This window comes from Chaetura pelagica, unplaced genomic scaffold (assembly GCF_000747805.2).
Source record: "Chaetura pelagica isolate M959 unplaced genomic scaffold, ChaPel_1.0 scaffold191, whole genome shotgun sequence".
Taxonomy (NCBI): Eukaryota; Metazoa; Chordata; class Aves; order Apodiformes; family Apodidae; genus Chaetura; species Chaetura pelagica.
The window spans coordinates 2,402,603-2,427,633 of record NW_009952440.1 but is presented as its reverse complement, the minus strand read 5'-3'; the positions used below and the strand labels follow the sequence as shown (position 1 = coordinate 2,427,633).

The 25,031-nt window shown below is 38.5% G+C and overlaps 1 protein-coding gene across 1 annotated transcript in view; it reads left to right on the top strand.

Moving 5' to 3' along the window:
* MSH3 (mutS homolog 3) overlaps positions 1-25,031 on the top strand; it is a 115,136-nt gene that overhangs the window by 86,065 nt on the left and 4,040 nt on the right. The window contains exons 20-22 of the mRNA XM_010008413.1: positions 1,787-1,944; positions 23,055-23,241; positions 23,449-23,578. Coding sequence (XP_010006715.1) covers positions 1,787-1,944; positions 23,055-23,241; positions 23,449-23,578 — 475 coding nt within the window. The remainder of the gene's footprint in view (positions 1-1,786; positions 1,945-23,054; positions 23,242-23,448; positions 23,579-25,031) is intronic.

Genomic DNA, 25,031 nt, shown 5'->3' with positions numbered 1-25,031 from the left:
TTATTAAAATGCCTCCAGTTTTTGAATCAGCAGAAAATGCATTTCCTGTCATCTTTTCAACTGAAGTGTTGTCAAATGTCTAACTTCAGGAAAAGCTTTCTTTCAGTGCCCTGAAATAAGCATCTTATTCTTATATCTCCCCTCTCCTCCCCAAATATTCATGGGTTCTTCTAGTACTTTTAACTTGAGCCATCAATCCCAGTAAGATGTTAGCTCAAGGTTGCATGGAATTGTAAGGGCAGATGGGCTCTTTGGTCTGAAGCTACAGCACAACTTCCTCCTGAATGCTGGCTTCACAAACCAGCCACCAGTCTCTCAACATGGTTGGAAGGACTCTGGAGGGATACCAAACACTTGCAAGAAATTTGTGGATTCTAGCAGATGAACTCATTCTGATTTTAGGGATCTATAAATTCTATTGCGTTCAGCCAAATGGTGTCCCTGACAAAGTTTTAGTAGCAGCATTGAAACTACCTTGGAGACTAGAATGTTATGAATTTTGTTCCTATATAGTGATATGCATTTTATTACATTCATCCTTTATTCCTGATACTAGCATTTGCTGGGTTTTTACCTAGTTTTATTGAGACTTCCTTGTGGATGTGGTTTTCTTAGCAAAATAATAAATAAATATACCTATAATAAATGCAGATTGCATGTATCTTCTGACTGAGCTGGATAATTATATAAGTGACAGTCCTGTATGAATTTTATTTCCCTTCCTATTAGCAGAATGAAAGTGATAGAAAGTGAATTTGTAAAGATCTTTATTATTATTCTGTTGAGATTTTTTTATTGTTGTCACAATGATCATTTCAGAGTTTCCTTAGTAGCATGGCTAATGTTTATTATGCACAGCTTGTCCTTTCTTACATGCTCCTCCCCATGTGTGAATGGAATATGCTGACTTTGAGTTCATCAGCTTTCGGATTTTATTGCATGTACCCAGTAGACAGGAAAGTGTAGTTGTTTGATGTCCTTGCATAACTTAATTTCCTAATCAGATTCAGGCTATGAGAAAGCTTTATAGATTTGTTGGTGAGTTTAATTTTTCATTAGCAATTGCCTTGCACCAGAGGAAGAGGGTTTTATTCTGAAGCCAAAGACATGTATCATTACTGTAGGAAATCTTATAGTCGATGTCATTTTGCATAGGATTTCAGTGGTTCCATACACTGATCAATTAGGGATTAGATATGATCTGCTCACAAGTCTTGCCAAACTCAGCAGTGCCTTGATTTCTTCTTGTAGCCATTCTGTTTGTATGTGCATCTGTTGTACCAAGGCAGACAATCACGAATGGGTGTAAAATCTAGGTCAGGTAATTGCCAGATCTTCTCCCCATTTGGTTATGAGAGCTCTTACTGGAGAGGAATCCAGCTAACAACCAAATTAGGACAGTACTGGCTCTGCTGAAAACTGGTGAGTTTCTCCGTTTCTCTTAAGAAAACTGCACAGGAAGTTCCTGGAGTGCTTTCTTGACTCCTTGATGGAGAAAGGGAAGGTTCCTCCACACTGTCCACATTGCTTAGGAGTAATAAAAGTTGATTGTGATGCTTCTCTCTCACCAACCTGGAGAGGAGATTTATTCATCTGAGACTTCATAAAATCTTCAGATGCGAATGGAATGACCTCCAAGAATGAAGGAAGCTGTTCACCTAGAAACAGAAAGTTTAATCCTGGGGACTTGACCTTTATCTCTCTAAGGGTATATACACAAACCAGACATCTTTATAAAAGCACTTTGTGCATGACAATATATTTGACCACTGTTTTATGTTTCCAGGGAGATGGTGAAAGGGTCATGATAATAACTGGACCCAACATGGGAGGAAAGAGCTCCTACATAAAGCAAGTTGCACTAATCACAGTCATGGCACAGATTGGTTCTTATGTTCCCGCAGAGGAGTCAACAATTGGTATTGTGGATGGTATTTTTACCAGGTAATCTTTTCAAAGCTTCCTGTATGTTTATTAAAACATTATGGTGGCAGAGGGTGTGTGTGTATAATTTGTTTGTTTAGAACTGCAGAATTTGTACTTGGAAGTTTCCTTTCCCATTTTAAATACATGCATTGGTTGTTAAGCTTTGATTCAGATTTTCTGGTAAACTGTAGCTTGTTTTGGAATCTTTGAATCTTTAAAGGATAAGAATGTTAATGTGTTCATCTTGATTAAGATGCAGATACCTAACTTCATCTGCCTGAATGGACATTTTAGACAAATTTATTCTGCTGGGTGTTAGCCAAATTATACTTCCCTTAAAATGAATGCTGTCAGCTCTAAAAATCAGATCACAGTTTCTGCTGTGCAACACAGTTGTACTTACTCAAAATATTTGAGACTGAGAATTTGGGGCTGCATATTATCTTTCCTGTGCTATTGATCTTGAACACACTTCATGTCTTTTGAAGAATGAGTAATGGCAGTTCATTTCACTCAGCAAGTCTGAGTCTTGTTTTAAAGATGCCATTGAGTAATTTGTAAGTATTATCAGTTTTTTGGTTTTTAATCAGCAAAAGTTCTGTGTTACTGATGGTGTTTGAGATGGATAATTATTTATGGTTATAAGTGTCACTACAGTTATTTATCTGTGCTAGAATTATCTTTTCTGAGTTTCTAGTTCTGTGATGGCAAGAATGCATTTCAGAGTTAACTTTAAACTGAGAATCTAAATACTGCTCAACCTGGGGTTGCTTCACTGTGTAAATATGTTATGTTCTTAGGCCTTACTGTGTCATGAAAAAATGAGTGAAATCACTCTTTGATGCACTTCTGTGGTAAGGAGTTGAACAAAATAGAACACGTCTATGATCCATCCAAAATTAATTGAAAGTGAAAATTCAAAATGGTTACCTCTTTTTTCTACCCTGTATGGAAAGTAACTGACTGGTTGGTCATATGAGCATTTCACAAGGAGACATGGAAATATACAAGATCTGATTTACTTTACAGAAAAAATAAATAAATCACAACATTATGAACAATTTGAAGATTTTTTGTTTTCTTCCTCTGTGTTCTGTAGGTGAACTTAGAGTTACTTGTGTGCTCATGCTGACTTAATTTGTAACCATACTCATTTTGGCTTGTTACTCCTCAGCTTAGGATCCCTTCCTGCACTTTTGTTTGACTGTCATTGCAACAAGATTATTTCTGCAGATAAATTAAGAAATGTGGCACAGTTACTGGGAGGACTACTTGTTTTGTGGCCACAAGAAAGTGAACAAATCAGTTCATACCATCTACAGTGTGAAAAACCTTGAAATAAATACATCTGACTTCTGCCAGTTTCCCCCTGAGTTTTCCAATTTCACTTAGCTTTTCTCTACAGTATATTGTTTTTCCTGTCTGTTCAGTGTGGCTGAAGATAAAACATACGCTTTTAGATTTCAAGCCAAGCAGACCAAGAGTGTGTTACTTACTGGCTGTGAGGTTTCAGACCATTTATTCAGTCCAGTTAGATGCTAGCACAGGGGATTGATTTTATTTCCCTCCCCCCGACTAAATTAGCTTTGGAAGCTCAGCTAGATATGCTATTCTTCATTGAATGTGAAATGTGTCAAACACCAGATGAGTATACTAAAGAATTACTTAAATTCTTGTTGTTGCACTGGCAATTAGAGTAAACTAATTTGCTCAATATTAATCAAGAAGAAATTGCAAGTATATAATTGAGATAGAAACTCATTAGTTAAAGGGTTAACAGGAAGGAAACAAATGGAGTTTATCTGTTGCATTCCTTCAGGAATGCAGGATTTATAAAAGATTATCAGTGGAAGTGCTTGTCTGTGCATCTGTTTAAATGTCTCTATTCTGTATGGTGTAATTTAAGGGAATAATAGATTGTACTGTTGGGACACGTGTTAGATGTTTGAGATGTTCTTGCAGGATATTAGAACTTTACCCAGTTGTAGCTTTCCTTCCAGGACAAATGTTTAAAAAAACTTGCACTGTGATTTTGCTTCAGCCTGTGGGGTATGGGTGCCTTCTTTGCAGTATGTATCCAAGTAACCACCATCCATGCTCCCCAAGTAGGTCAGCTGTCAGGGCCCTTTTCTGTCCTGCTGTATTTGATTGTCAGTAGCTACAAGGTGGTCTTTAGTGCCCAGTCTGGTCTTTGCTTAACTCTTGCTTTCACCTTCTCCAAGTTGTGAACATCACTGTATGCAAAAAGAAAAGGAGCAAATCTGCAACTCAGAGGCTCAAGGTGGACAGGCTGCCCAGGAAGTAGGGATCTCTGTTTTGGTTTGGTGTTTTGGGGCTAGCTGGGGTTTTTTTTCAGGGTTCTGGTAAAGGTCTTAAAATACATAAGTCTGTCAAGCCAGGTTAATGTGGTGTTACATTCATTATATTTCTCAGCCCTGTGAAGTTACTCTTGTAATAATTTCTAATGCCTGGTTGGAGGACAGAAACTATAAATTCATCTGCCACACATCTTACTTTGTTTCTCTAATGATCTGGGGGGACATGCATTTCTAAAGCCTCAGCTTTTGCCAAGAACTGTCCTCTGGTAGGAAGTGAGCTTGAAGAGATTGGAGATTTTGTCCTAATTTGATCTCAATTTTTATTTTTGTTGTGTTTTCTTCTGTGTTTTGTTTTGGGAGCTGGTTTTGTTTGGTTTATTTTAATAGGATACAGCTTTGCAGACTTCTTTTCTGCACTGCCACCTCGGGCCACAAATGGCTTGCTGGAAAATAGGAATTTTTTTGTGGATAACTTAGGTATATTTTTAATCTTTTGAAAACGTTGCATGGGAAGATGCCAGTTTCCAAGATATTTTCATCACTGCCGTGGTGTGCTTTTTTCTAGATGCTGCCATTAGCATATCACCCCAGCTTTGAGGGATGCCCTAGTGACTGATTCAATGAGGAGTTCTGTGCGTTAGGAGCAACAAGAGTTCTGCTGCTTGCTGATTTTTTTTAAAATATTGGTTCTTTGTACTTCAGTCTCTTTATTTTGTTTGTACACTGCATCTTCGAAGTGAGAATTTATGTGGGTTTAAGAGATTACATTTGTGTAGGGTTTGTATCTTGTGTTCTGAGTAGGGTTTCCATGGAAATTGAAAGGTTGCTACTATGGTTATCCCTTTGGATATATTTAGTATTTATCTTCTCATAAATTTACTTTAAATACTGCATTAAACATTTTCATAGATGGAAAAAGAACCGAATACTTTTCAGGTACAGTGAAAACAGGAATGATTGGTCTTCATTACTGGGTGTATAGATAGAATAGAGTGCTAAGGCTAGTCCAAACATTTTAGAGTAGCGTTGAAAATGTCATCCTAAGGAGGGGGAAAAGGAGAAAATCTTCCACTGCCTGAAAGCTCCACGCCGAGATGATACGTTGTTACATGTCTGTAAATGGAAAACGTGGAGGGCGGGTGGAAGAGTAATTTCCTCCATTTCCTGCTTGTGTTACTCACTTGTTAAGAAGTCTCTGAGTGCTCTTATGGAGTCTCACCATGTCTTCTGTGTAGAACCAAGCTTGCTACTTCCATTGCTATGTTTTGTTCCCAATCCTGGGCAGAGGGTGCTAGGGTTGTCAAATAAGTAGGAAGGTTGCTTTCTTGTTAGGTGACTCCATCTGCATAGCATCAGACTAAAAAGACACTAAATCATTCTCTGTATTTCTTTATTTTTATTTAAAGCTTTTTTTAGAGTAGATTTCTATATTGTATTATCCAAGTGCTTGCATTAATTTCTCACCTGAAATTCCATACTTACTTTTTTAGTGAGTCAATGTATGTGCAAACCATTTTTGCACAAAAAAAGTTACTATTTTTTGGGTCGTATAATAGACCCGTTATTTAAGAAATAGCAATGTGTTATGGAAGTACACAATATCTGGATCATGTTTTGCTAGTTGCTGTTTCTTCCCCCTTTTTTTTTACCTTTCCAATAAGGAATAATGTTTGCATGCAACCTTTGCTTAAATAATTCAATGTAATCAGTGCCATTATGGTTAAGAATTGTAGAAGAGCTTTGGAGAGGTCAGCACCCAGCCTATATATTCCTTTGAGGGGATTTGAGTCTTTAATTCTCTGATGTTTGAAAATTACCATCCAAGTTTCTCCTTAAATGGGTTAATTTATTTTTTTTTATTAACTTCAATTTGTGTTTCTCTTTCTAATGTAGTAGTTCAGACATTGAAATGAATATAATCTCCCTGTGTTTTTGAAGAAAGACAAAGTATGTGTGGAGACACGCATAGGAAGGAGCTAATGAAAGAAATTGTGTTGACCTAGTAATGTGTTCAGAAGAGGTGATACTTAGCTGCTGAAGCATGCTGACCTTTAAAGAGGTCCCACTTATAATAAATTACTGATGTAATTTCTTCCAGTTAGAAAAGTTTAGCCTACTTCCTGTAGGTAACCAGGGTCAATTTTCAAACTTGAGTGAGAGAATGTTATATAACAATTTGAAGGTAAAATATGTTAAAATAAACAAGCTAATTAATAGTTCAAACTACTAAATGTCTTGTTTTCAAGATTTTAATAACAAATGTATTGAAATCACAAGCTAGCGTTAGAGAGACTACTGTGAAGAAGACCAACTCCTCCCAGTGCTAGATGGTGGTGAAGGGACCAAGAAGAGTGATTCCTAGATTACTTAACCTGCCTAGCTTTCTCATTTTGAAAGAAAAGGTGTTTCAGTTATTTCCATGACCAGACATTAATATGCACAGGCACACTGTGGGGCATGCAGCTTCTGCCGAGGTTTTATAATGTCATTCAAATTTGATGTACTATTAAAGATGGTGCTTCAGTTGTCTTAATCTAAAACATTGCAACTATGCTTCAATTGTGTTTGAAAACTGCTTCTTGCAGGTTATGTGCCACATGCTTAAAGGTTAAGTGAATAATTAGAATCAGCAGTACATTATCCTTTCACGCATTTCGTCTCTCAAAAGAGTTATCTTGCTGTTTACTCATTATTGGCATGTCTTTTATCTTCACAATGGTGAAGAAGTAGAGTTTGAATTGTCTAAGAAGGTGTAAAAAGAAAATAGACGGGTGGAGGAGGTTAGCAGGTGGTAGTGGTAGGTTTCCTAGGTAAGCAGCAGTTAAATTGTTTTGCTTTAAGTAAGACATTTTCCTGCCCTTCAAGGCTATTGTTTTGGTATAGACCCTGTGCCTCACATCTTCTGTATTAAGGTGTACAGAACTTTGTTCACATTTTATTGTTGTAACAGATTAAAGTGTATTTTTTACATACAGTGCACTCATCATTGCTAAGTCTGTAGTTCACATTCCACTGTATATCTGAAAATGCTGTGAAAACAGATGGTGATTGCTCAGAGCAGCTGGGGAGGGCACCTTTGTTCTTCTAGCTTGTGTTGCATGTCTATCTATAGGGTGTTTCAGATAGACATGGCCACAAGTGGAATCCTGAACCTGTCTGTTCTAGGGTTTAGGTTACATAGCTATTTGGTATTTTCTTGTTTGTCTTTCTTCCTTGAACAATTTTAAACATCTGTAATAGTTGCTCATTCAACTAAAACTACAGTGCAGAAATCTTCAGGCAGCAGATCCATACGTGTCATAACAAAGTTGTAGAGCCATTTAAATTAGGCCCTCCGACCTTTAAGCTGTCACTATCATATAGTGCCCTTATGCTTCACACTGATTCAGCAGAAGCTGTGTCCTGCTGAGGTACTTGCACACAGTCCACTTGCCTTCCTAGATGTGGAAACTAAGAGAGAGCACTGAGTTCAGGCTGTCCTTCTTTGAAGGCGATCTGCAGACCCCAGCACAGAGACCTACCTTACTGCCCTTCATATAATGGGAAACTGCTCTCAGCTTTTGTGGCTTTTGGATCCATGAGATGGCAGAGGGAAGGCAAAGGCAAAGGAAAAGGAAAGGAAAAGGAAAAGGAAAAGGAAAAGGAAAAGGAAAAGGAAAAGGAAAAGGAAAAGGAAAAGGAAAAGGATGTTGTCTACGTTGGCCAAGAGCTGCCAGCCAACACTGCAATAATGAGAGATTTTCATCCCCCTCATCACTACTCTAACTTGGCTAATTTTATTTCAAGTTCAGCAACCAAGATTAAGTTCCAGCCTCATTCCTTGCCAAGGATTGCAAATTCTGTGTTAATCAATGGGGTCAGTAAAGGGAAGGAATTTTTAATTGCAGGTGACAACAGTGCTACTGAGGGACTCGCCAACTATGTGAGGACCTTCCCATGTGAGTATCGGGTAGGTCCTCATGTGGTGACACAATTCAGGGAACTCTACTCACCTGCCCAATCTTACTAGAAAAACATCTGTGAACAGGCTGTCTTGAAAAGACAGCCCAGGTGTATCTGTTACTGTTTGCTATGAAGCATCAGTGAGCAAGGTACCAATCAATACCAGACCAGCACATCACAGCTGGCTCTTTTATCTCAGTTGAGCTGGCTCTCTTGTGACAGAGTCATATCCTTGTCTTAGAGGCACCTTAGTGCTACCCACCAGGTAACCCTTTTCTTCTAAGAAGCAGAAAGGTGGAACAAAAGCACGCTCCTTCTGTCTTACCAGTTCTTTGGACCAAATGACCATGCATTTTGTCAAACCGTTGCACAAGTCAGCCGATCAGCTTTTGGCATTCCAGTTTAAAGAAGAAATGGCATTATTTATACATATGCCTGACTTAACTTGGTGACACTGATGGGATTAAGTCTCTTTCTGTCAGTAGGAAGCTCATTTAAAGGCCAAGACATTTCATCAGAGTCCTAAGTGCGTAACTCAATGTGTTGTGCTGTTCTGCCAGCTGGTGGCTGTACTTCCCTTGCTTCTTGTCAACACTTGCTCTGCTACTGCTCAGGTATTACCTTCAATTGAGCCTCAAATCTGCAAACCTGAGATGTGTCCCATCCCACTTAAATTTGTGAGCACTGAACACTCATATGGGAGAGAGTTTGATGTTATATCAAAAAAAAGCAGTATTTTAATTCCTGCCTGCGTGAAGTGACTGGCACTCCTCATTTCCATCATCCTGTGAGCAGAAAGACCTATTTCAGTCAAATGCAGTTGGATCTACAAAGATGTAAGAGGAAAGGGGATTTACATATCCCAAAGTTACATTTCTTGTTTGGGTTACTGCCACCATCGTGCATCCTTTCACCCATGTTATTTCTCTGCCTTGAGTGTTGGCACCTAAAAGAGAATTTATGTGCAAGAAAATAAAGGAAAGTCTGTGGCTGTGCCTCTCTAGGTTCATGCAAAAATGCTGGGTGCATGGAGCCCTTGGCCATAACCCTGTCAAGGACTGTATCCACAGAGTGTGTTCAAGAGGTCTTTTACCATTGGTGTACACTACTATTTTTTGTTGTTGTTGTTTTCCTTGTGCCAGAGGATCTCATGTCTTGTCAATGTTATGTTCATCCTCTGAGAAACACAAACTTCAGATGCAGAGGACTCAGGAGAATGCACATGATATGGTCTTTCTGTCACATCCTGTTATGGTGCAGAACAGAGTGTGGCTATTCCTCTGCTGAGGTGAAAAACCAAGCTGGAGTCAGCTGGCATGTTGCTCTTCTGTGTGGAAGTATTCCACCTGCAAGAGAATACTACAAAGGTAGGACTGTGACTCAGTGCAGCAGATCCTTACATTCGGATCATCTGATGGACACTACTAGGTTGCCTCTAAGACCGAGTGCCCTGTCACAAGATAGCAGGCTCAAATAGGGTAAAAAAGCCTTAACATTTTAGATTATGAGATCAAGTGCACCCTCAGGAAGTGGATGGCACCAAGCTGTGTGCGGTATGGCCAACATTCTGGAGGAAAGGGAGGCCATCCAGAGGAATCTGAAGAGGCTGGAAAGGGGGGCCAGTGCCAGCCTCATGAAGTTCTACAAAGCCAAGTGAAAGGTTCTGTACCTGGATTGGGACAATGGTTTGAGAACAGCCCTGAGGAGAAGGTCTTGGGATGTTAGTTGATGAGAGGCTCAACATGAGCAACTCTAGTTGGAGGTGTCCCTGCCCATGTCACAGAATCACAGAATGTTTGGAGTTGTAAGGGACCTTAAAGATCATCTAGTTCCAATCCCCTGCATGGGCAGAGACACCTCCCACTAGAACAGGCTGCTCAGAGCCCCATCCAACCTGCCCTTGAATGCCTCCAGAGATGGAGTCCCCACAACATCTCTGGGCAACCTGTTCCAGTGTCTCACCGCCCTTACCCTGAAGAATCCCTCTTCTTTCATCTTAAAACCATTACCCCTTGTCCTCTCACTGCAAGCCCCTGTAAAAGGGCCCTCCCCAGCTTTCCTGTAGCCCCTTCAGGTACTGGAAGGCCACTACGAGGTTCCCCTGGAGCCTTCTCTTCTTCAGGCTGAACAACCCCAACTCCCTCAGCCTGTCCCCATAAGAGAGCTGCTCCAGCCTTCAGATCATTTTCGTGGCCCTTCTCTGGACACGTTCCAACAGGTCCACCTCTTTCTTGTGCTGGGGGCATCAGAGCTGGATGCAGAATTCTAGGTGAGGTCTCACCAGGGCAGAGCAGGGGGGCAGAATCACCTCTCTCCATCTGCTGGCCACAGTCCTTTTGATACAGCCCATGCTCCCTTTGGTGTTTTGATCCCTAATTCCCACCTATAAACTTTCAACTTGCTCATGGCTGTTTTTTAGGGACAGCTCTTCACACTCTATCAGATTCTTTACATAGAGGGCAACACCTCCCTCCCTTCTTCCTGTCCCTTCTGAACAGCTTATAGCTTCCAATAGCCACACTCCAGTCATAGGATTTATCCACCCAGTTTCTGTAATTGCCACTATGTCATAGCTTTCCTGTAGTAGAGCAACTTCCAACTCCACCTGTTTGTTGTCCCTGCTGCATGCGTTGGTGTAGAGGCACTTCAGCTGGGCTGGCCATGTCACCTTCTTAGAGGGACTGGAGATAAGATGATCTCTAAGGTCCCTTCCAACCCAAACCAGTCTATGATTCTGTGATACCAGAGACAGATTTCTAATGCTTACCTGGTTTTGGCATCGTCTAGAAGATAAGATGATAATCTGGAAAGAAATGCTGTTAAAGCTAGAGGATAGTTTAGGGGCTAAGGATTTATTTGAAGTAAAGAAAAAAAATGACAAAAACTCAGCCTTTACTTAGTCCACATTTCTTTAAGGGCTGTGCATCAAACTTGCCATAATGCTTTCTTCTGTATGTTTTATTCAAAATGTCAGTTTGTCTGATCTCTAAATGATGAAACTGACTTCCAAAAAAATCGGGTCTTACAATAGGTATATTTTGAATGTTACCTCCCAAAATACTTCAACAGCTATTTAATTCTGACAACTTGACAAACTCCTATCACTGTTTTGTCAGGAATGTGTGGAGCTGAAAGAAACTAGAAGGCAAACCTCTCTGTTTTCTCTCTAGACAAACATTTTTTTTAAAACTGAATAAAATGTACATATTTATGGAATCATTACAAATTTTAATAAGATTCAAAATCATGATGAAAAGCACATACCATGTTAACACCTGCAAACATCTGGACAATCAATTTTTGGGTGTTTGTATTTATTTTTTCTTTACTTCATTGGAATGTCACTGTCATTGAAACTTAAAACATATTTAAAATGGCAATATTTACTGTAACAGATTAAAATATTCAAAGGCTTGTTAGGAGTATATTGGATAAGAAATCTTGAGAAAAGCAGAAAGCACAGGATGGAGAGGTATGTAAAGGAGGAAAAAGAAAATGTTTCAATTTGAATGGAAATGGAGTAGAAGATATTTTCCAGCTGTTTTTCACAATAAGTTGAAATCTGAGTTAAATCACTTGAGAGCAAAACCAAAATAGTGCTTGCAAATATTAACAGAAATTAATGTTCCACTGACCTAGGTGGTGGTGGGAAAAAAAACCTTCCCAGCTTTTTGTGATTAGGCAAATAATCACAGAATCATAGAATAGTTTAGAAGGGACCTTAAAGATCATCAAGTTCTAACCCCCCTGCATGGGCAGGGACACCTCCCACTAGACCAGGTTGCTTGATGTCTGGTCTGGCCTTGGACACCTCCAGGTTGGATAATGTTGCACTTAATTTCATTCCAGTTTTACCAGTTCATCAGTAGAAGGGATCTGTACTGGAGGAGGGAAGACAGAGCAGGAAAATTTTTCTATTTAAAATAAATAAGTAACAAGCTCCATAATTTAATAACTTCTCTGCAGAAATTGTTTGATTTGCACACAAATAGGCAAGCAAAGGTTGAACAAAATAACTGTGACCAGAATGCATCTTGTTATGTTTTTTGCTACTTATGCATTGATTGGTTCATGGAGAAGCTGAATTTGCAGAGAGGTTGGCCAGGAGCTCACCTGCTTGAAAATGGTTTGGAAGTGTTCTTCATCAGAAGTCTCTTCCTACATAGTGATTTCAGTAAACATGATACAGTAAGGCACATCAGCCTTCTAAAGCTACTTTGTGCATTTAACCTTGATTGCTGATGACGTTTTAGTGTGGTGTCTGGTGTGCAGGAAACTCTTGCAGAGCTTTTATGTCTTAAATAGGCATGGCTCAGCTTACTGTTAGTCCTTTACTGTATGAGTGGAGTATGTTGGGATTGCTTTTCACTGTTTGAAGGACTCTAAATAGATTTTATTTTGCAATAAATCCTGAAAAAATCTACTGTACTTGGAATTATATGTGAGCAATTAGACAATTGTGACTTTTTTATTTTAAAAAAGTCTAATGAAAAATATTTCCCTGAAGTTATTGCATCATTACCATCTCGGGGCTTACGTGCCTTCTTCAGAATTCTACTGGCCACAGCCTCCAAAACTGGTCAGGTTATTGGGCTGGACTGGCATAGGTTTTGTGCATTGCCATACTTAAAAATAATAAGTTGTCCTTTATTACAAACTCTGTAGTATATTGCCCAAATAGCATATAGCCTGTGATTTTTATAACATATGTAAACCTTGTTGTTCTTAACTGGAAAGACCAGTTACCAAAATAAAAAAAATTCCTCGCTTCCATTTATTACTTTATTAAGCTTTATTTATTTCTTGGAGGCTTACAGGCTAGGATTATGAAGATTAGTCTTCTGTCTGTCCTGCAAATATCAGCTAAATCACAAAACCTGGCATGAAGATCCAGCAAGTCACCTTCTTCCTACCTTTAAAAATCTAGGCTACAGAATTCTAGTCTTGAGGTGACAGCAGTGTTTGGCTAGGCAGTCTGCAGGCATCCTGTGTAATACAGAAATCACCAGGAGGCTGAGTGCAGGAGAGGAATTGGGGAGGAGTTTACCTCAACAGAGCAACTTTTCTGTGTTAACCTGTTCTTTTGGCCAGAACTGTGGTGGATGCCTTATTAGATTTATTTTATTTTTTTTAGTTCTTTGCACCTGGAAATAAATTTTACAATTTGTCATTCAGATTTTCCTTTGCAAAAAGACACCTGGTTTCTCTTGATTTGCCTGTCCAGTTAGATTCTGACAGGTAAGTGTCAGAAAAATCAAAAGCAAAAATACTTTTTCACATCTTCTTTTATTCTATATATGTGGTAATGCTTACTGGTTGTGCCATGCACATGAGTTTGTGTATTGTGCAGAAAAGTAGGGAACTGTTTATACAAAGCAATCTCAAGTGACTGGCAAGTACACAAGAGAATTTTGTATACTGATATGCTAAACAACTATTGTTTGTGTTGCTCCAGAAAGCAACAATGACAGTCAAATAGAACTTATTAGTTGTCAAGAACCCTAAAGTAATTTTCAGAAATGCTGCTTCTTTATGGCATAGTAATTTGTTTAATTTTGTTCTTGCTTAATTGTATTTGTGTCTATTTCCAGAATAACAAAAATTACTTAGGCCTTTCTTCTATGCTTACAGTGATATAATTACACCTCTGGGGTAAATTATTCCTATCTTTCAGGGCGAAAAAAAAGGATGGCGTATTAAATTTATTGCATTTATTTTCTATCACATAGAGATGTTAGTTTTGAAAAAGAAGATAAAAAGTAAAAATTGTTAGTGCAGTAAAATTAAAAATTATTTTGTTGTGTTTTTCCAGAAAAGTTGTGTCTTGGACATGTCCCAATACATTTGAACTGTAACCATTTCTGACAGTGTTCTATAGCTCTGTAGAAATAAATTAAGCTATGTTGTGTGTTTATTTGTAGCTAATTTAGTTTCGTGTCTTTGTTAATATCATAGTAACATTCACCTGCACTTTTAGGTTTATATCTCCTTTTTGTAATAACACATTTAACAAAGCAATCTTGGTTTACACGTATGGCATTTGATAAAACCTGTAAGTACAAACAACTGTTTTGTTTGCAGGGGCTTAAAAATCAGGCTTAAAAATTTGCTTAAGTCAACAAAAGACAATTAGTTTTATGTAGAGTGGGCTGGTGGTATTTACCTTTCTTAAACACTTCCATGCTATAATTTAACCTAGTCACAATTTGAATTCAGTTTTTGTAGCATCCACAGGTTTAAAGGGGAAAAGTTCACTTGCACTAACGCTTCAGCTATTGTCCCTAGTCTGTTGCTATAGTTTCTGCTTTTTAATCCCCCCTTGGCCTCAATCCTTCAGCTGCATATGCACATTAACTTAATTACCTTGAGTTTCCTCACTGGGATCCAAGACTAGTAAGTGTAAACCTGTGCATGTGTTAGGGCTGGGGGGTTTTTTTGGTAATTTTTCCTGCTTCTTCAGGCTAATATTGGCTCACAAATAAATACACTTATTTCAGTATCTACGCCTATGATTTATCCTTTGTCAAAATGATTTGCTGTTAATCTGTTCCTTCTCTTGACCATCAATAGCATTTATACAATGCTAATGGTTTCCTGCAGAGAAATTGGGGTAAAAGTGTGTGTTTGGAGCTTCAGTTGCTTAATGGAACCTTCATAAACTTCTCCATCTATTAATGTCCTTCTGGTGTGTACTGCCTGTGCTGGCAGATCTCTTGGCCAAAAGCAGAAGCTGCAACAGAAACCTCCGTTCAGAACCTCTGTACTGAAAAAAAAATCAAAGCTTTCTCACTGAAGGCAAGAAAAGTAAACTCTTTGTCTGAGTAGAAGCTGATGGACCCTGTGAAGAGCAATCCAGTGATACATTAGTTATAAAGTCCTTCACATGTTTCAACATGAAATTTACAGAATTACATAATTTACAGAACTTTTCTTGAGTCCCTCCTCAGCTTTCCTGTAGCCCCTTCAGGTACTGGAAGGCCACTATGAGGTCCCCCTGGAGCCTTCTCTTCTCCAGGCTGAACAACCCCAACTCCCTCAGCCTGTCCCCATAAGAGAGCTGCTCCAGCCTTCAGATCATTTTCGTGGCCCTTCTCTGGACACGCTCCAACAGGTCCACCTCTTTCTTGTGCTGGGGGCACCAGAGCTGGGTGCAGAATTCTAGGTGAGGTCTCACCAGAGCAAAGTCAAGGGGCAGAATCAGTTCTCTCCATCTGCTGGCCACACTTCTTTGGTACAGCCCAGGATGGAGTTGGCCTTCTGGGCTGCAATTGCACATTGGTGGCCCATGTCCAGCTTTTGATCTACTAGTACCCCCAGGTCCTTTTCCACAGGGCTGCTCTCAGATGTGACCTCCCCAAACCTGTATTCATATCTTGGGTTACCTCTGCCCAGGTGCAGGACCCTGCACTTGGCCTTGTTGAACCTCATGAGGTTCACCTGGGCCCACTTCTCCAGCTTCCCCAGGTCCCTCTGGATGGCATCCCATCCCTCTGGCATATTGACCTCACCACCCAGCTTGGTGTCATCAGCAAACTTGCTGAGGGTCCTCTCAATGTCACTGTCAGTATCATTAATGAAGACATTAAACAACACTGGGCCCAGCACTGGCCCCTAAGGGACACCACTTGTCACTGTTTTCCATCTGGACTTAGAGCCATTGACTCTACCCTCTGGATGTGACCTTCCAGCCAGTTCCTTATCCAGTTCCTGATCCACCTATCAAGCTCATATCTCTCCAACTTGGTGAGAAGGATGTTGTGGGGGACTGTGTCACAGGCCTTGCAGAAGTCCAGACAGGTGACATCCACTGCTTTTCCCTGGTCAACTGATGTAGTCACTTTGTTGTAGAAAGCCACTGGGTTGGGCAGGCAGGATTTGCTCCTGGTAAAGCTGTCCTGGCTGTCCTGGATCACCTCCTTGTCCTCCACATGCCTGGAGCTGTTTAAGCTGTTGCTGTTGTGTCCTTGTTCTGCTAGTGGACACCTGGCTCCTCCAAGAGCTCAGCCCTCATGCCCTGACAGCCAGCTGCTGTAGGATTATGAGTAATGTGGGATGGGGAAAGTAGAACTTAGGCTGAAGCAAATCCAGTTTTAAAGTACAATGGAAAAATGTAGAATTAACCAGAAATCTGCTGGATTATTTTGGCAGTGAGTGATGTATTTGCCCTAGGTGATATAACAAGTATTTTCAAGGAGTTTTCCTTTTATTGAGGCTATCATTGCTGAATTTCAGAACTTTCTTAGATGTTCTTCACTTGGTAACATAACATGAGCTTTTGGAAGAGCAACTGGATTTCTGTTGCATTAGGAATAGAGCAGTAGGATTGAAAGGATATTGGTAACTTCTTGTCACTTGGTGACTGTATTGACTAGGTCGGTATTTTGACTTTGAAACTCGGTCCTACCTGTTCTGTCAGTCAAGGTAAAGCTTTTAAAATATTCAGTGTTTTCTGCAATCCATAGATGTTTTTATTTCCTCTGGCTTTCAGCAAAAAAAGAATCAATGCACTTCACATCTTGAAAGCTAATCCTGTTAGATACGTTTCTTTTAATATACTGGGATGTTTGTATGTGCAGCATGCCTCTGTTGGCCAGGTCTGTAAGGTAATGAGGATTTAAGTGATTAATTGTTCTGGCTATTTTAGTTACCTAGCAATATGTGAAAGGAGAAAAAAAAAAAGGGTAAAGAACACTATGAAACTGAATATTAAAATAGCTGTGAACTTGCTTCTCTTTCTAGGATATGCAAAGTGTGTCTCCCTAGTGGTCTTAGGTTTTTGCTAGTTTCATTTACTTCTCAGTGACTAAGGGTATCATATGTCTACAATAATTTGAAAAGCAAAAATGTATTTTGCATTAAATGTGTAATGCATTCTGTCAGGCTTTTCAACACCTGTTCTTCTGAACTGGGTAGCCTACTATTTGTACTTCTCTGTTTAAAATTTGCAAATAAGCAGTTGCAGAAATGGCTGAGAATGTGTGTGCATGTTGACTGTAGACAGGTTAGTGTCATGAGCATCAGAATAATGCATCATAAGTCGGAAGTGATTTGCTGTCATTGTCATCCATGTAACACATTTACTTCTTAAAGTTGCTCATGAATAATACAAAAGTAATAACTATCCTGATAACAAGGCTTTCTGTCACAGTTAGGATAAGAGATACTTTTTAAAAGTCTGTAATTGCAGTTTCCATAAATTATTTTTCTCATTGACAGAATTTGGTTTGAATCAGTAAGAGCTTGATGGAAATGAAGTAAACGATTTACCAGTACTCTGTGGGGGAGTGTGAAGCATTAGTTTCTTGCCAGTGAACTGTTATAAATTTGCAGATGCTATCTTCTAAAGAATTACTTGATAAAATTTCATTGTGTAGCCAGGAGTTGCAATATCCAAGATGGACTGCTTTTGTACTAACTGCTGTGAAATTCTCATTACTGGTCTTGAGTGTTTCTAAAATACACAGTTTCAGATCTCTTTTGTGGGTTGTTCTGGTTAAAGGTGTTGGGAGAGGACATGTAGTCAGCCCTCCAGTCCTCCATTTAGGATACCCATTTGCATTTTCTTGGCAGAATAATTTGCAAACTACTTTTGATTTTTAACCTGTGAAGTCTCAATAAGTACTGCTTGCTAGGTGCCTAATGGAAAAGTCAATAACCCACTTCAGTGGGAGTAGATTTACCTAGGTGCTGAAATGAAATTGTTCTTTTGTTTATCCATTCATGTCAGGATCAATATCAAGTTTTCCTGTTCTCATAAACATAATTTTCAGTTAATACTCACACTTTTGTGATCATTTGTTTTCTGCAGAGATCACATGAGACTTCACCTGAAAAGTGTTTTTTGTAAAAATATATATAAAAAATATTTTTTTAAAAAAAAAGAAGATACAAAACAGGTGTTATGAGATGTTTTAAAAAATTATTAACTATACACTATTGATCTGAAACATGTTGTAAAGAACAGTCCCATGCAAGAAAAGCGATAAAGTATAAGGCATGACCCCATCTAATCCTTTACTTCTGTAAAGTAGTTATTTTAATTTAAATAACTCCTGTTCAAATACAGTGATCTTTGAAATGACATTTTGAAGGGTTTTGTGTGAGAGGGAGTGAGTGGAATTGTAAAGTCACATTATTAATTTATTTTATTTGTGTTTTTCTCAGTGTTCTCTTTGAGTCTCAGAAGTAATGTCTTTGTCGTTGGCACTGTGAGAGCAGTATTCTACTCCTTCCATTTAAAATATATTCTCAGAGAAAAGAGTAATTTTCTTTTAATGCTAATTGTTCTTGACGAATAAATAATTTGACTCTGTACATTCTGTCACAAAATCTGGCTGGAAGACAAGCCAATCTGGAAGACAAACCGCACCTGGAAACCTGAAAGCCTTCTCTTGAAAACTGCAAATGCAGTGTGTAGAGTCTATACTAATTAGTTTTATTCTTCTGTAACAGGTACTAGGTTTCCTTTCTCCAGTAATTTAGATGAACTTTTCTTTAAAGTCAAGTGTATCTTTCTAAAATCAAAGGAAAAATATTAAATTTAATTTAGTTTTGTTTTATGCATTAAGTATTTTATAAATGTAAGAGTTAATAAATGCCATAAAGATGTTAACAACTGTATGGAAGTAAGGATTTAGGGAACAGTTTTGCAGTCTTGTTTTCTAGCATTTATTCAGTGCTATATAATTGGGTTTTTTACCACTGGGAGCTCTTGGGCTGCTTTGTCATTTTCAAAAGCAATATGAGGGATTTACAGTTGACATAGAAGAATTAATAAAATACCTGAGGTCCACACAGTGCTCTTAGTTTTATAACCAAACCAACTAACAGCACATTGGATAACTTCTTTTGAAAGGTAGCATGGAAAAACCTTAACTAGCAGCTTTGGGATATCAGATTCATTTTTCTACGTGGGAAATACTGAGTTTCCTACTACCTTCTGTCATAATGAGACAATTTCTGTTTTACCCTACATGACATCACTTTCACCCCTGGGCTGCCAGCACAGGGCAGCTGCAATTCCTTGGGGACCTCTCTGCTGCTCTCTAAAATGTCTTGTGTTGTTCTTTTGCCACCATTACTCAAATCTGCAGGTCTGTCCCCTTCTCCAGGACACTGTGGGTGTTGTTGACAGCAGTAATAACAGGATGCTGAGAGAAGAAGCTTCAGGGAATGCTCAGTACCCTCAATTTAAATTTCCTACTTACATGGAAGTTTTCAGGGGTGGTTGTCAGAGCCCACAAACATGTCTAGCTGATAAAAAGCTTCAAAGCACCAGACTTAAAGGTAACTTGCAGGGCCACACAGATTAGCAGCATTAGTTCATGCCTGTGGAGAGCAATGGATGCTGACTACATAAAAGTTCTTAAGATGCAAGGAAAACAGTTTTGCTGTTCAATTGTAGTGGTTTCTGAGTGGTATCATAGCTTGTGTGGTTAAAAAAATCTGCAACATTTTTGGAGGCTTGTAGCACAAAAGAGAGGATACCTTCCCAGGGTGGTGAGCACTTGCATTGGAAAAAGTCAGCACTTTGTGCATGTATTGGCTAAGGACAGCAGGGCCAGCCAGCTACTGTAAAATAAGGAAATACCTGTTTTTTTTTCTCTAATGGTTCAGATACATATTAAGCATACAGTGCTAGCTGATTTACTGATCTCTGTTATTTTTTCTGAGGCTATAGGCAGGAATCTTGAAACCTGGCACTGAAAGGAGATAAAGCCTCCTCCTTTTTTTTTTTTTTTTTTTTTCTTTACATAATAAATGTGTTGAGCATTATGAGATGAAGAGCTTTTAATTTTATGAAGTTTGGTTGGCTGTCAAAGAGACATTATAACAAGTGGTTTCCAGCCAAATTGCATTTGCTGGGGAGTGATGGATCTCTTGCCAGCACTAAAGAGGCACTCTTCACTTGGGATGTCTGCACACTCCTCGTGGGCAGAATGCAGTAATTTTTCTGAACATAGACTTCAGAAATTCCACAGCAGAAATGGAAGGTTTTGTATTAACTGTGTCACTGCTTCCAGCAGCTGGAAGAGAGGAATATGGAGGAATAGAACTGGTGAAGTTGCATGTCAGTGGTCTTGCTTGAATGGTTTGCTTTTGTGGCTGTCTTACTCTGCTGTAACGTTTTATCCTTGATGTTTGATTTTGTTTTCTTCCTTTAATTAGGAAAAAGGGAAAATTTGGGTAGTGCATAACATGTCTCTATCACTCAGGGATGACTCACACCTCTTCACATATTTTGCTATATTGTCATTTACTGTAATGATGAATGCAGCATTAAAATGTAATCAACTAGTTATCCTTGTGTACACTGAAAAGTCAGAAAAATATCCCATTTTAGGCAGCTTTCCAGAGAAAATGAGTCTTTCGGACTTTATTAGGAGCACGTGTAAAAGCAAACAAAACCAGTGTGGTTAAAGTGCTGGCAGCATTAAGGCTGAGCATCTGCAACATTTCTTTTAGCATTTTTACTCTTAACAATTCATAGGGATATGATCCCAGGTATTACCTACAGAGTAGCTCTTAACAATAATAAATTGTTTGTATTCTATTGAATATTATAGAAGAAAGTTTAACGTTTTGATGTATAAGCACACTTAAGAGGCAACCTACATTACAAGGAAAATTCAGAGCAACTGAACCTTGTAGAATTTTATGGGATTTGCTATGGCTGTTTTAAACTTTAAGGAAAATAGTGTTTTAAACAATAGATGTTTTGACTCAGAAATATTGTAACAGGAATAATATAGCATGCAGGTAGGGAGCAATGCCTTGCTGAATATTAACTGTTAGTTTTATAAATACAGTAATCCACATTTAAATAGTTATTCTTACTTGTTTCTGGAATAATATTGCATATAATGTAAGTTTAAAAAAACAAGCATGATTCTTCTCATGTCAAGCACAGAGGCAGAAAGAACAATTATATCAGTTTTAAAAGGGTGACATTTAAGAGTTTTTGTAATCAGTAGATGAGACTGAGTTGGATTTGAGTATTTGAAGATGCTAGATAGAAAAGCTTCTCTTGCAGCTGTTGCTAAGAACAAGAGAAAGATAATACTCATTTCTGTTTGTATCTTGAGCATTTAGTGAGGAAGTTCTGTAAATTATTTTTTGTGAATGCAAATCAGATAGAAAATGACTAAAATTATTTTGAGGGCTCTATGGAAATGATGCAATCCAAGAGAAAAATAGAACTGAGAACTCTCAGTATAATCATCATAGGTGCAGAACAGGCAGCCTGTTAGATGCTGTCTCTGTAATGAAAAGCCAAATAAAAATGGTAGAATAAATAATACTGATAATCCTAAGGTCGGAAACAAAGGCTAAAGATGCCCATTGTAGAGCCAGAGATTGTTCAGATGTGAAAAGTATTTGTCATTCTGGTGTACTTACTTGTAGTTAATTGTGTTAAAAATAAATCTAATTTACATTGTTCTCTGTATATCTGTGCAATGTTGTGAAAAAAAGGGGGATTATTTGTTTGTACAGTAGTACATGATGGTTGAACCAAACTAGGAAAGGGCTGGGATGTGTTGATGGCACTGTGAGATATTGAGTAATGTGTTCATAGTACTTAACCTGGTATTTAAAGAGATTACAGTAGTAGGTGGCTTAATAAAATGTTAATTTCACAATGCCTCAATATCCTGAGTTATGTATTTCAGTGAAATGAATGGAAAGTTTTATTATCTTATGTGCAAAATCACCTTTCTTCCAAAGTCTGTGGGTGTCTGCCTACTGTGTGTGTATGTAAACACATACTCAGTGAAATAAAAACACTCAGTTTCATGATTGTATCACAATGTCCCTCTCAGACCAGTTAATTTATAATTGCAGATTTGCATATTCTGAAATTATGCTTGCCACCATACCAAATTTCCAGGGCAAAAGACAGAGACTATATAGAAATTATAGTTGTACTGGCTCCAACCCACTGTTTTTTTGTATTGGTAGTCAATTACTCTTCACCATTGTAGGAGCCTCATAAAATGATGAGAATCTTGCAAGAGCTTCTTTAGGCAACAGAAAGAATTCTACTAGAGAGAGATACAGCAAAAAAGACAGAGAAAAAAACTCTATATTTGGATTCTTTTTATAGGGTTTGATTTGCTTTAAATACTGTTGTGGCCAGCTGCTATATTTGAAAGTGTAATATACTAAGCCCATGAGTCACTTTTTCTTAAATCACTGTAGTTTGTATGTAACTGTATTACTGGTTGATGAACGTGAACAAATCCATTTTTACAGCCCTACACAAAAAAAGTAAAGTTCATTTTTGCAGCTACCTTTGCTGGAATCCTTCTAGTGACCTGATTGGTCTCAATTCCCACAACTCTTTTTAAGGGAAGATCAGGCTGCCCTGTACAGTTTGTCAGGATGGAAGAATTGCATGCTAAGAAAAATGCCCCCTTGTCTCCCTCCTCATTTTCTCCTAAGTCCTCTAGTTGACATAGAATGCTGAGATTTCTGTCTATGGATTTACCTTGGGACTAGATGACTAATGGCCCAGAAAAATTCTCTGCTGTCCCTATGGTCTCACCTCACCCAGATGCCAGTAGGGTCTGTGCATACCTGTCCTCTTGGGTAATGCATGCAAACCCTTATTTAATGGTACATGAAGGGTTCCCTCTGGACAGTTCAGTCTTAAGACCTTCACATCTGCACCATGTGCTGTTGTTGCATTTTCTTCTAAGCTGTAGCTTGTTCTGGAAGGTGAATGTTCTGCCTGGGATCTTCTGCTCTGCTTGGAGCAGCAACAAGAGATCTATAATAAAATGGTTTCATTAGAATGATGAGGGTTTCTTTTTTTATTTGGCATTTATTTAAACTTAATAAACTGATCTTTTTTGTATCCCAATGCAGAATGGGTGCAGCAGACAACATTTACAAAGGCCGAAGTACCTTTATGGAAGAACTGACAGATACTGCTGAGATAATAAGAAAAGCAACTTCCAGATCACTAGTGATTTTGGATGAATTGGGAAGAGGAACTAGCACACACGATGGAATCGCGATTGCTTACGCTACACTTGAACATTTTATTAGAGATGTAAGTGTTCAATCTGACACATACTCATGAATGCTTTTTCAGCCTGCCAGGTAGACTGACTTTTACATGGTGTGTATTTCCTTGTAAAAGTGTGGCATGCCTGCACTCAGAGCACAGAAGTATAGATAAACTATACCAGCACTGTGCTGCTGTGTTTGAAAGAAATTAAAGCCAAACCTTCTTATGTGTCTTGTTTCGTCATTGTAGGTGGAGTCACTGACACTGTTTGTCACTCACTATCCCTCAGTTTGTGAGCTAGAGAAGATGTATCCAGAAAAAGTTGGTAATTACCATATGGCTTTCTTGGTGAATGAGGAGGAAAGTGCTGAACAAAAAGGTACCGTATAAATCTGACATTTGGCACTATTGGTAAAGGCAGAAATTGTAAAATTGTTACAGTAATTTGAACATGAAAGTGATATATACAAGTTCACTAGAGAATTAGTGTATACTCACATTTGAGAGGGCTTGAAAACTGATCAACCATTTTTCTTCCACATTTAATGCAAGGATGACTGAGATAGGTCAGATGAAAGAATCACTCTGTCCAGTATCCAGCTTCTCACAATAGCCGAATACAAAGGATTAGGGAGAAGGGATTAGGGATCAAACATATGGCAACTCTTTCACTAAAAGATCTCACTGCCTGCAAGCATTTGCTATTTAGGGAGCTTCAAGGGGTATATGTGTTTTCTGGATTTTAGTATCTTCATTGGATTTAATTTCAACAAGGTTGTCCCTGAATCCTGAGTGTCCTTGTGCACTTTTACCATCTTCATACTACTGTGTCAAGGAGTTCAAAAATTTAGTGCTGCATTCTGTGAAAAGCCACCTTCTGTTGTTTGTTTTGAAACTCATTTGAATCAACAACTTATGGTCCCAGTTCTTGAATTAGAAGAGGCAGAAAAACAATCTCTATTCATCCGCTCTATGCCTTGCCTAATTTTGTAGGTTGTTTATCATAATCTCATTCAGTTCCAATTTTACTAAGCAGAAGAGTTACAGCATTTCTTCTTGTCACTGCTGCTCTGAACTAGTATTTTTAGTATCTTGCCAGCTAGCTATCTTTTGATAATAGGTATGTTGAGCAGCTCTGTCTAACTGCAGTGATGGTCACCCTAATTCATCGTTAACATTGTATGATCTGCTTACATTGTAAACTAATCGGGACAGGACACTTCAGTATTTGCCGCTAAATAACTTTTAAGTATATAATCTATCACTTTTAAAATAATTTTCAGAGAGTTCATTTAAAAATGTAAGAGTTTGGCTGAATGGAGACTTCAGCATGTGCTTTCTGTTTAATATTAGCAGCAGGTGTCCCTGAAACTAAGCACAAGTCAAAGTAATGTGTTTAGATGAACATCAATGAAGCCACACTGATCTTCCCAGTTAAGAGCATCACTCTCCTGAGTGTCAGCATATCCTTTTCTTACAGTGTTCATTAGCTGAACTGTTGCTCTCTGGTACTTTCAGGCAATTGAGATGTTGTCAAGATTCAGTATTTACTATTCCTTAACTAGTGTATCTGTGAAACCATACTTTGTTTCATGGTGCTGCTTCAGCATTTCTGCTTCCATTATTAGTTGACCTGAACCTTGAGGCCATATGTGGTCTTTGCTGTCTTGCTACAGAAGCACAATAGGTGTAGTACTAAAGCCTGTGAGCAGCTACACGTCTGTGTTTCTTACTCTGCCTCTGTCGTTAGCTCCTGTTGTCTTAACATTTTAATTCTTAAAAGTGAGTTTATGGCATGTTTTTTTCCAATCTTTGTCTTGGATCTCTCAGAT